This window comes from Ylistrum balloti, unplaced genomic scaffold (genome assembly GCF_031769215.1).
Source record: "Ylistrum balloti isolate Yb309-2 unplaced genomic scaffold, AGI_CSIRO_Ybal_v1 Utg370446, whole genome shotgun sequence".
In the NCBI taxonomy this organism is placed as follows: Eukaryota; Metazoa; Mollusca; class Bivalvia; order Pectinida; family Pectinidae; genus Ylistrum; species Ylistrum balloti.
In genome coordinates, this window is record NW_026782297.1 from 83,187 (window position 1) to 97,000 (window position 13,814).

General features: G+C 34.8%; 1 protein-coding gene across 1 annotated transcript; it reads right to left on the bottom strand.

Annotated features, from left to right (window-relative positions):
• Positions 1-8,005: 8,005 nt before the first annotated feature.
• LOC132554815 (neuronal acetylcholine receptor subunit alpha-3-like) lies at positions 8,006-9,259 on the bottom strand. Its single transcript, XM_060219131.1, has one exon. The coding sequence runs from the start codon at positions 9,257-9,259 to the stop codon at positions 8,006-8,008; it is 1,254 nt and encodes a 417-aa protein (XP_060075114.1).
• Positions 9,260-13,814: the final 4,555 nt, after the last annotated feature.

Genomic DNA, 13,814 nt, shown 5'->3' on the forward strand with positions numbered 1-13,814 from the left:
CAATGTTTTACTTATTTTTAGTTAAACCTGTATATATATACCAGATTGTCTCCCCTTTTATTTACTTTCCTTGTTGATGATTTAGAAATTGATTTGTTTATCGAAAGATATCCAAACTATCAACTTTTTTACTTATGTATGCAGATGGCATGGTTATTTCATCTGAAATAGCACAGCAAATGTTATATTCATTAGATGAGTGTGGTAGAAAATGGAGTTTAACTGTAAAAAGTAAGACAAAAAGAGTCATCTTAAGGAATGGTGGTTTAATACGTTCGAAGGAGAAATGGTTTTACGATGAGAAAATTGAAATAATCGATGAATTTTATTACCTTGGCCTAGCTTTAAATACTAATGGACAATTTACAAAAACTCAAACTAAACTTGCAGAGCAAGGACGAAATGTATTATACGCGGTGAATATTGTTTGTACAAAGAATCTTTTTTAATAATGAATCTCGTCTTGCTGTTTTAGACACTTATGTAAATAGTATTTTAATGTATGGTCATGAAATCTACGGTTATCACAAAGTTCTAGAAATTGACAAATCCCATTTTTTAAGTCGTTACTTGGACTTCGAAAATCAACAAATACTACTTTTTTATACAACGAACCAGGAAGATTTCCCTTAGAAATATCAGAAATTTCATACATTTGGATAAATGTTTGAAGATAACAGTCATAGTTCTGCGAAATGTCGTAGTATTGTTTACAAACAAAATTTATTTGACAATTTTCAGCAAGAATGTCTTATGAAAGTTAATTCGTCATCTGAAGGATTTTTATACCAACATCAGGTTGAAAGTATTAAACTCAAGTCATACCCAGGCAATTTTAATTTTCAGAAAATTATTTTCAAAAAATTAGCAAATGAACGTGTACGATACAGTGACGTACCAAGGGAAGCAAAAATGTGTATTTTATGTAATGAGAACGATATAGAAGACGAGTATCAGTTTATTATTACATGTAAGTGTTATGCGGATATCCATACCAAAGTCATATCATCTTGCTAACGCTTAAATTCATTTAGTTTCTCAAAGTCGAAAATATAAAAGAACTTAATAATTTAGGAAATTATCTTACACCAGGAAATAAACATAGGAAAGATTTATTGTCATAAAGCAACAAGTATTTTCATGGTTTCCTCCAAAATAATATACCAACATCATGAATGATAACATAGTATGCTTGATGGTTAGAGTGTGGGTGTCTTTGTCCTTGTAATTGTTATTTATCCAATAAGTTGTATAACGCACGGAAATAAATTGAAACTGAAATAGAATTATTTGTCAAAAAGGTACGGCTGACCATCTGACAACATTATCAAGGCCAAGCTAGATGAGGACACAACACAATTATCTAATCAATGTCACCCAAGTAAACCCTCGCCGACCGCTACGCTTGGGACCACACGTCTGTAGTCGTCCCGTTGTCCCTACCTAATTAACGATAGACCATTTCAGGACTTAGATGCAGGCATTAGTGAATAGTCAGTTAATATGAAGTCATTACACAGATAATTAAGAATCATTATGCATATACTACCTATTCAGGACAATTAAAAAATTCACAAAAATGTAGTTTCAAAAACGATCTTTATGATGTAACAATGTGCATGCACCCCTCAATCAATGTTGATAATTTAACCCTATTTGTCCTTAACAAACCAATTGGTTGGCATCATGAGTAGAAAAATCAGATCAAAGAAAAAAATCAATAACTGAAATGTTGACTAAACTTACAAGCGTGTTGGATTCTTGCTCAAAACACTTCATAATAGTTAAACAGGAAGTAGCTACACTTTCGCTATATAGATCCGGATCCGGACCAAAGGTTCGGATTTGTATCTGTCAACAATTATTTTGAAAAAAAATATATATCTCACAGCGAATAAAAAAATTCAAATATCATGAAGTATTAGATTTTGGTTAAAGCATTTTGAATTTCGCTGAAAATTGTCTACAAAACTAAGCAGTAGGAATGGATAGAAAGACATCATAAGACACAGGATGTGGCGGTTGTTTGTAACGAATGTATGTTTGGTGACAGTTTAAACTAGTGCCGTCTGTGGTGGAAAGGAATAGTCACAACAATTTTAACTTTTTTTCTTAAACTATTGGTTAAATCAGCTGATTCAAAATCTTCTGTCAATGTAAAGTTATCTATATGTAAGGCGGGATCGTCCTCTTTAGTCTACGTGTTTCTTTATATCACGCAGATATTGTTAGAAAGTTGATTCAGTTTTTGATCTCAATGTTTATGTAGTATTGATTTCGCTTTCTGATGCAGGAGGTCTCCATGTTATGTACTTGTATCTGTCTATCGCTGGCTCCTGTATCAATTTACAAACTAATACATTGTTATTGATGTCACGAGAACGACTTCCTATATTTCATTTATTGAGAAATCCCTGTAGATTTGTTCTCATGTGATAAAGTGTTATGCCCCTTTGTTCACGTTCTATACCACGACGTCTGATTGCACTGTGTGTGTCACTCCGTGATACGCAACTGAATTTAACGACGGTACCAAGAAAAATTTAATAACGGTACCAACTGAATTTAACGAAGTTACACAACTGAATTTAATGATGAGAGGCAACTGAATTTAACAACGGTACCAAATGAATTAAACAACGGTACCAAGATGAATTTAACAACGGTACCAAAATGAATTTAACAACGGTACCAAGATGAATTAAACAATGGTACCAAAATGAATTTAACAACGGTACCAAGATGAATTAAACAACGGTACCAAAATGAAGTTAACAACGGTACCAAGATGAATTAAACAACGGTACCAAAATGAATTTAACAACGGTACCAAAATGAATTTAACAACGGTACCAAAATGAATTAAACAACGGTACCAAGATGAAGTTAATGATGATTATACATCCGTGTTATGTTTTATATACGTTTGAGCCGCTGTGTTCACAACACTCATTTCTTCATTTAGTGTTCTACTTATGGCTGGAATGAGCCTAGCAGCAAAGTATAGGTAGAGAGAACTTTTTAAATGAACAGAGCAGCTACGATTTTACTAAATTTGCTGCTAGACTCTCTCCAAGAGCAAGTAGTACACGAAATAAGAAAATAAGTGTTGTACACATTTGAGATAATATCATGTGACATAAAGCCCTGAATCTTTTCCATACGCCGAACGTTCAATATTCGCTTGCCCCGAAAAGCAATTACCAATAAAACATATGATAATCTTTTACGATAACAATATTAAATATGTAAGCATTTTGTGTTCCGCTGTTCTCAATAAAAAACATTATTCCGTCATTTTCATTATTTTTTTCCAGCCAACAATTAACATCGATCAAACCAGCTATTCATGAATGCTGTCCTAGCTCTAAAGACACGCGCCTAAGATTGGCCATATATATTAAACATTGAAAAATGGAACCAATCTCAGTACATATCACGCAATAAACCATTTACATTTAAACAAATTTTAATGGCCTGCAAATAATGGCAGACAACCCGGAAAAGTTTTACCATAGCAAAGCAGGTGTTCGACTTGTTTTTGAAACAGAAAACATATTAAGTATTTAAGAACATTTAAAACTATATATGTTTTGAGATGTCGTTTAATTTTAGACCTTGTGTGGCTTTAACTATCTATGATGGACAGTTAAGAATATGACAATATAATAATAATATTTTTCTTGTTATCTTGACAATCGGATGTGTAGACTATTTTTAATTTGTTTGCTAAATCCAAGATGTTTTCATAAGAGATGTCTTGCTGAAAAAATGATTATTATGACATTCTTAACGGCCCGTCAACACATACAAGGTCATTAGGGCCATCAAACGGTAAAACACACAGCGATCCAAAAAGGAAATCACATCAAACAAACCAAAAGTAAAAGACAAATGAAAAGAAATGGGTATATTATCACAAAAGATTGAAATTGTAAGTCATAGTCTACAGTGCAGATCCAACATCTTTCAGATAACATAGAATTTAATTAATCTCAACAGTTTTAACAAGGGTCTTTAGACTTGTGATGTTAGCATTAGACTTGAATGAGTTAAAATAACAGTCAAAACCCCACTCGCTTCGAATAATATTTTGGTTTTCATATATAAAGTGTGTGTCTTGAAAACAATATGTACCATAATTTTTAGTTTTCAAGTATGAAAACAGATCTTTTCTTTTCATTCTATCTCCTAGACCTTGACAGTTAGCAGAAAGAATTGTTAGCCCTTCCATTATGTAAAATTTTAATTCCAATCATTCATACCTAGCCTAGTTAGAGAGAACAGGAATAAAAAGCTATTCAAATAAATAATGTATAACTGTTGTACATGTCCTGAAACAGAGAGAGACAGATATTGCGAAGAGAGAATAAAGACAGGTAAGAGAAGATAGAAAAAAAACCACAAAAATACATCTAAAAAAAGTGTAACCAAGGCATAATGACACACTGTCAACCATACATATGGACCACGTTACCTAATACTTCCCTTAGTTTCACCTGACATTGTACAGATCTACATTTTCCCTCGCACAATAATAATACGACCGGAAGTGTTAAGCACCGTTATAAAAACACACTTCCGGATCCGGAAAAACGGCCTACATTTTCCGTCATATTACAGGCTCGCCCAAAATCGTGCCATGATTGTCATACTCTTTTAATTATTACTTACTTAAACAACACATGTGCCTTATCTATATCTGTTTGATCGATATGTACATAATGAAATTATGATTGTTCATTTCACTTTACAAGATTATCAATGTACATATATAGTGTCACTGATTTCACAGATACAGACCTGTCACATAGTCACATACACATCCACCTCAGAATCGCCGAAAGTTTTTGTCAACCAACTGGCACTTTTCACATAACGGAGTGTCATTTTGAAGTCTCCTTTTCCGACCATTCTTCAGAAGCACGAAAAGTTTACCATCCATACTCCATGATCTTTCAACACGCGGGAGTTAAAATGCTGATTGACCTGGGTCAAGTTCTCTAATATAAAACACTTTGACCCCTTAAGAGCCTTCCTGTTCCGGATCACCTCTATCTTTTTTAGGCGACAAACAAATTTACAAATAACACTCCAGGGTTTGTTTATCTGATAAGGGCCAAGTCTGTGGGCAATATCAATGTCTTTTTCCTGAATGTTCACTTTCAGTTTGGACTTTACAAATCCTACAATTTTGCTAACACATCCCTCAACAGATTCATGCTTGTCCGTGTCTTCTAGACCAAAAATTCTCATAGAGTTCTTTCGCATATGCTGCTCTAAATCGTTCTGTTTATACGCAATCTGGTATTGTTTATCTTCTAACTCTATCACTTTTTGTTCCAGTCTTTCTACAGTCTGTGTCAGTTTGGAGTTTTGTTCCTCTAATTCAAATATTCGGACCCAAGTCTTTTAATAAGTTCTTTGTTTTCTTCCTCAATTTCCGCACGGAGAGATTTAATTTGCATATTCATGTCATGCTGCAGAGTGGACACAATCTCGAAAATTTTCTATTTTCTCGTCACTTGATAACCTCCGTGTCACATCACTGGCTACTCCAGGGAAAACCCTGAGCACCCTTTGTGTTTCCTGGACCTTTGGAACCTGAACTTGAACTCCAAGTTGACGTCATAATTACAAAAAATTAAAGACAAAGTTCTAGAACAGTAGACAAAAGCAATATCACAAGTATCACACTTATACACAGATATGTGTGTCAAGTAGTAGTATATCCAGCAGTATACAGGTAAAGTTACCTGGGTAGTTCATCTAATATGTATTTATGGTTAACAGTGGTCAGTATGCTGAAATCACTTGACCATGGCCATGGTGAGCTTATGTCAGATCCAAAATAAAATTCTCAAAACACTGATTTTGCAGAAAAGTTCCACATCTGAAGTAACACAGCTACATACTCTGGCATATAACTGATGTGCAGACCAATCTGTAGTGCACACACTCCATTAGATATGGAGAAAATTCACAAATTACTGCAGAGACAAAGGTAAGGTATGCATGGCCCATCCGAAGACCGGCAAGAACATCTTCGTCTCGGTGGTTGTCTCTATAGCATGGAGACTATTCAATGATAATAGGTTTTACGGAGTGCTATTTATTGTTCATATATTGATTCCAGTCCTCCTGCCACTGAGCTTATAAAATTTGCTTAATAAATGGTTTAAAATCAGTAAAAAGAATTTAAAAACAACAGGTGGTAGCAATAAAGCTGCCTTTGTGACACGGTCTGCTTTTTCATTGCCTGGTATTCCCATGTGCCCAGGAACCCAGCAAAAAGCAATACGAAAGTTACAGGCAAGTTCATGATATAGTATAATTGTATTACGAATGAAAATATTTTCGACATTTCTATTGCTAAGACTCTGAATAACAGAAAGATAGTCTCAATATATCATTATCTTTTAACCATCAGTATATAAATGTAGAAATATTTTATATCTTAATTGCAATTTCGAGAAGGATGAACAAAAGGTGCAACTGTCAGTGTCTGATTTAACCATTTCATCAAGTCCAATTCAGGTGAATTCAAGAGCCAGGGTGGAATTTCTATCGTTCCAAATGACTGAATTTGGTCTGTATCAATATTTATGTTTTTAAGATAACGGAAATCCGAAAACCGAATGGTCTTTAGTTTGTTTATATTTGGGATCAAATATAAATGGAAAAGCAGGATCCGAAGGATTTGACTTTAGCTGTATGGTGTATTGCAAAGCCAATTAATTTCGACGGCTATATAGTGATAGTTCGTTAGCCTCTACATAAAGGCTTGCTGTAGGTGTGGTCTTATAAGCTCCGAGAGCGAGTCTCAGACCTTGGTGATTAACAGTGTCTAGTAATTTGAGATATGAAGGTCTCGCAGTTACATACACAATGGAATCTTAATTTAATTTTGATCAAATAAGAGCTCTTAAAGTCTTTGCAAAACTTTTCTATCAGCTCCCCAATCAGTGTGGGACACAACCTTTAGAATATTCAGTGCCTTAATGCATTTGACTTTAAGGTGTTTTATATGTAGAAGAAACGACCATTTCATGTCAAATATTACATCTAAGAATTTCGTTTGCTCAACAACCGGAATGGGTACACCACAGCGAGATACATTTAGATCGTCGTGTTGTTTCCGAATTGGACAAAAATGCATACGAACTGTTTTTGATTGTGGGAATTTAAATCCATTTTCATCTACCCCAATTTGTAGTCGATTCACACATTGTTGTAGTTGTCTGCCGTTGGTATTCATATGCTTAGATCGATAACATATAAGGAAGTCATCGACATAAAAAGCACCCTCCATTGAAGGGGATAATATTTTGACAATACTATTTAAGTCCTAAAAGTGTAACCGAAAGGATGCTGCCTTGTGGTACACCCATTCCCTGCTGATAAACATCTGAAATGGCCGTTCCATTCCAGACTTGAAATATTCTATCTGATAGAAAATTTGAAATAAAATTTGGTAGATTACCTTTAATACTTATATCGAGCAGATCTTTCATTATGCCGTATTTCCACGTTGTGTCGTAAGCCTTTTCCAAAACCTTATACGAAACAAACCACAAGTCTGTGTTTTTTGGTCCTGATGTCAAGACCACACATTGAAAGATATAAACTATTGTCTTCAAAGGTCTTCATAGTGGTTTCGACTAATTTCGAACATATCTTCTTTTTAGAAGAATATCTTTCTAAAATAAACATTTGAAACAACCACTGCGCATTCTACCATACCCAGCTTCCAGACTGAAGAAACGTTTCTACGATAATGAATGCATAATTTTCCAAGAAAGTTGACACAACATAGGTATATGTGATAAAAGAGAAATTCGGAATAAAAATTCTTAGATTTCCTTTAATACTTATTTCGTGCAGATTTTGTTTTTTTTTTTTTTACAAAACTTCTTTCTATAAGATTTCTACATTTACTTTAACTTTCTATGGCATGTGGTGTCATTTCGCGATAATGCAGTATGTCTAAGGAAAACACGTAAACCTACAACCAGAAAGATAATGCAAACGCTGAACATATTATGAAAACCATTAAAAATGTTAGACAAAAGAGACTTATGTCAATGAAGAACATCACCTCCTCTTTACAAACAATGTTACACAGTGCCTGATCTTTGCTAGCAAGTGCCCCTTTCGTCGTTGTAGCATCCTCCTTCACATTGTCCACACTGATGTCTTCAGCGATGTCAACCTTACTTTTACGTTTTGCTGATTTGCGCACTCCACGGCAGGCGAGCCACAATAACCAGCCAGGGAATTTATTTACATCAGTTACAGAGTCGCATCGTAGCGTGAATATCGTCAACACGATCAGCACGCAGCTTTTCAACATGGCGACAAGAAGGAGATAGGAAATTCCAGCCATTGGTTCTGCAACCTGCGGCATGTTTTCCCCTATTAGTGTCATATATACGGCTAGTGACAGGAATACAGTTATTGTGTATGAAATCCTCTCACCTGAGGAGGCCGGCAGGACGAATACAAATGGGTTGAGGAAACAAAGAAGCAGTACGGGCATAGTCATGGACACCATGAAGTATCTAGAGCGTCTGGTCAGGTGAATTGAAAAGTCAATTGTTGAAAAACCAGTTCTGACATCTGTTTTGTTTGTCACTGATGTCCACTCAATGTTCCACTCTCCGTTAGGTCTGTAGTATTCTAGATCAATGTCTTGACGTGATTTGATAAAGATAATTTCATTAGCAGGATATATCCACGATGCAAGTTGCATGGTGCACGTTTGCGAATCTGTCGGGAATCTGGTCATGTCGAAATTGCAGCTAGTCATGACATGTCGACCAGGTGAAGACGTAACTGTGCCATTTGAATATACTCTTAAGTCGAAGGCATCCAAAGACAAATCAGTTAAATCGTTGGAAGATGTTGTGATATAAACTCGTGGCCTCCATACATTTGATGAGTTGAAAACAAAGGAAGTGATGCCGCTGAAGTCACTTGGATTCCACACCAGGTGATAATCTGTCCATGCTATTGGTATTCCACAATTCAGTGTGATTATTCCTCTTATCTCGTCAAGGTCTACAATGGACACCAGTAACATATCAAGTGATACATATGTGACGTCACTCAGGTTGTAAACTGGTCGAAAATCTTTTGTGTAATTCTGAAACAGCGTGTTCCTCAGTCTCACCAGGTCATCCATCGTACCTTGCCCATGTGCAAATGGAACGATGACGTAAGTGCACATTAAGAAAAGTATTGCTTGTGATTTTGTCATCCTTATTAGTGATGTATACATCTTTGAAGCAGGCTGGCTCTAATTGGAAACATAAAAATATGACAGGTGTCACTTGGTGTTAACTATACAATTAGAGGTTATGACCGTTATAACAACGTACAAATAGTTATTAAATATGTAAGAATTGAAGCGTGTAAACAACGTAGATGTTTACTAGGGGCATTAATATCACTATACTTGTCTGATTCATCAATCTCAATTCCATGTCATTCACAACATTCAGAAGGCAGTCGTTACACACTAATCTACTTTGAATTTGATAACAATACAAAATAACGGTAAACAGATGTCTTATTTTTTTTCAAAACATTGAACACAGCGCACAACTAGTTTAAGATCAATTTCTAAGCCTATTTGGTTTGGGTATGAACTCGGCGTTAAATTTGGGAAAATAACACGAAATATGTCACAGTAAATGGAAAGGTGTAAAAAGCATAGAAAAATCATCTGAAGTCGAACAAAATGGGAAAGGAAACCGATATTGAAATGATTGATCATATATCACTTCTTACTGGAACATGGGAGTCACTATTTACAAAGTACTCATCGTCGATCTTTCTGCAGGATGATGACATCGTTCCTCATAAAGTAACGATTGATATGCTGATTTGAGTAACTAGGGACACTTTAAGACCGAAGTTCACGACAATATTGCAAGTACCGCTCATTGATGTATCACCCTCAAGCCCTGTAGCGATCGATAGGCTTATAAGTGTCAAGAGGAAGTTTACATGTGTGATATTTTACAATAAAATATATAGAGGTTTTAGCTGATAACATTCTATCCAACATGAATATTGACATCGAAAGAAAACATTTTCAGCGATCCTCCAAATGTTAATATCTAAAAATCGCGAATACAAATATCATTTACAATTCGAACGCCGCCATATAAATCGAACATTCGAAGATGATCGTTGGCATGTTTATTATTTACTGTAAGCTGTGAGATTTGATTTAGAAATAACCTAATAATATGTAATCACTATGTACAGCAAAGTTATATAATTTGAATGCATGATATGATATATCTTTTGGAAATTACTTTTCAAATCTGGAGGCCATCAGCCGTATACTTCATTATCGTAGTACTATTACGAAGTCTGACGCAGTTCCGTACACTCACAAGGAGGCGTACACAAGCTTACTGATACTTCCTGTAAATTAATGTACTCAACACATGCATTCATCTCGCATACACATTGAAGACGGTCCTTAAATAACAATAACTGATGACAGGACACTAAGCAATGCATAAACAAAATATGTCGTATGATAAATCTTTCGATATGGTAATGACATGTAAAAAATTTAAGAATTGCATGCACAAACGCTACTTTCATACTTCACCATACCCAAGTCCGATTCCAAAATAGCGAATCCAGGGCTGAAGCCGATTTAACAGTGTACACAATATTTACATAGTCCATCTGAACTGGTAAGAAAGTTATCAAAAAGACTCCTACATCCATCAATATTGAGATGTTTATCAATAAGTGTAACTTAACATTTACTTTAACAATGGGCATTAATGGGAGCATTAGATAAGATCGATCATTTTCGTTTTGTGACCCGAGTCGGGTATTGTGTTACATATAAAGAGGTTATTAACGGTAGCACATGCGTTCTAGTTATCCGAATTGCTCTATTGTAATATGATCTATTTGTGTTAGAATGACATACATTGTGTCACGATGGACCAATTGACCGGCGGTTTGAGTTAATATGATGAACTGTAAAACCCATTAAATACTTTCATTGAAAAGAGCTACAAAGAGAATACCGAAATGTGAACTGAATCATAATTCGAACATGAATTCAATGACACAAGGATAGATGACGAAGAAAATACAATTAGATCTCTGGAAAGGAGGTACAATTATAAAATGACCAGATGTTCGGGATGGCAATAGTGTTCTGTTTTATTGACGACATCATCCATGTTGGTCAATCCAAGTGAGAAAATCATCAATATGTACAAAAGAGTGCAGTAACTTCATAGAATGACATTTATTTATGTATGTCGTATAAGACAAAGCTCTGCATCTTATTAAATAAGTTTTTTTTCATTAATCACCTCCTCACCGCTATATCCCTTGGCCAGATAAGCTTAGTTCCAAGTAACATGCTCAGTATTAGCCAACAACGCCACATTTTAATGCAAAAGAAAGCACTTTTAAAAAAGGAGAAAAGATAGATCTTATACAAAACCGTAGAATATTAATTTGGACATGTGACGATAATCTATGTGTTCATTCAATTTTCTCTGAACATGTTTTTTTTATCTGCTGGGTACACAGTCAAATGAAAAGCCCAGAGAGAGAGAGAGCAAAAAATATGAAGGTCAATTGGAATATGCGATAAACGAATAATAATGAAAATGCGTTCTCGTTGGAACGTCCTGTTAATGGCATAACATCCTCGTTACAGCCAGGGGTCGTATGAAGACGATGTTCACAGATGATGGGGTCACTGCATGACACTAAGTAGCGTTTTCCCATTGAAATATCAACATTTTGATACGGTCGAATTTAAATGAAAATAAATTGTTCAGATCAGGAAAAGTTGAAATTAGCAAATCAAATTATATTAAGCGCAAGGTGGTAGAGTTTGAGTTGCTTGATGCTCACTTATTTTCAAGGTCAAGGTACCGTTCACTTAGAGGTAAACGTTCCAGTTGTTGCCTTGATAATAACTTCACAATTACGGAAGGCAGGTCGATATGATTTTAGGTGTACATGCAGAAATTACGCATAATTCTAATGCCAGTGAACGCAGTTGTTAAAATTAACTTATTTTCTTTTTTATTCCCTGAAAGCTGGTAAATCGATTTACATTTAAGTAGCGTGAGATGCAGCCCGCCACGTGCCGTCTTCGTACCCGAGCATTCTTGGTTGTCATATTGAGGTTCAAATGAGTTTTCTAGGCAAAATCATACTTAATATGAAACCTATAGACTTTATCGCTCGCCTGAACAGGTGAACATTTTTCTACAACACCTAAAGTGAGACACATTACATGTATATATTAAACATCTGATTTAAGCAACAATGTGAACATTTGAAATGCATAAATGCAGATACTTATTGTCAATTCTTTGTTTTCCGTCCACTATTCACTGTTTATCTCTCCTTAACACAACACAAATGACCACATGTATTGCTCATATTCTATAATAACAAACAAAAGTCAGAAGTCAATATATAAGTCACCAAAGGTCACAGGTCAATCAAGTCATCAATATCGATCAATATTATGTTCTTTTCATTTGCCATTTAGAATGTTAAGTTATGCCAAAGGTAAATATATGGGTCATCAAATGTCATAAGCCAAATTATCAATGGAAATATTTTGCTCATCTTATAACAATGTTAAATTTTGTCACAGGTCAGTACAAGGGTCACAAATCGAATGAGTCACCAATATCAATCATAAGTGTACACATTTCACTTGCGCCTCCTATTGCAAAGGTATTCCAAAGATCAATATGATGGTCAACAAAGGTCAAAGGCCAATTAATCAATATCGATCATTATTTGCATAATTTCATCTGCACACCTTATTACAATATATTGCTTAATGTCAATATATAAGAACCTAAAGGTCAGTTAAGTCAACAACATTAATTGTCCCTGTATACTTTTCATTTGCACGTCTTATTACAAAAGACAGTTATGCCAAAAGTCAATAAATTGGTCGCAAATATCACAGTCAAATAAGTCAGAAACGTCAATAAATATTTTAAACTTTCTATTTTATTAAAATATCACATTATACCCAAATAGTTCTTCAAAGGTCATGTCTGATAACTCATCAATTACAATCAATATTTGAAACTATGGATATTGATTTATTTATTTTGTTAATTTATTTAAGAATATCAATAAACAATTTCAAATGTGTAGTTCTGCTACATGTGCCTATAATACCCAACTGTGACTTGTTTAATGTTACTTGAGAATAAGAATAAAATTATTGATACAAACGAAATATCCTTGGTGTGGCTCTTCACGGCAACTTCTGACTTCGATTACCAAAGGGAGTTCCCTTGGTATGACCACTAACAGCAAGCCGTTGCTATGACCTTAATATGTGTATATACATAGTTCAACAGAGTGAAAAGAAATATAACGGAATCAATTGAAATTCAACCGTTCGTTGACAATGATCCCTGATCGGATAAACTCTTTGCCTCAATAACTTGTAGACACTTGCAATACAGCAATGCCGAATCTTTTTTATCAGTGTAGGGTACTCTTATCCACTGACTGAAAATTTTTCACAACTAATTGATCAATGTTTCAATCTTGGATGGTCATACATGGACATCATCCATCTATTGATCATTAATAGAATTCAAACAGTATTTGAGTTTTTAAATGAAAAAAATCTGAAGTTAGCAGACATTTTGAAAGTCATTATCACTTAAAACCTTATACAAATTGATCAGTGCCCTATACTTATCAAACATGGAAATTTTTCATCAAAATCTGCAGTGACACGATGGACGACGGATGGAAACTATTAATGATAC

Excerpts from the sequence above, each read along its gene's own strand:
- LOC132554815 (XM_060219131.1), bottom strand. The coding sequence starts at position 9,259 with ATGACAAAATCACAAGCAATACTTTTCTTAATGTGCACTTACGTCATC.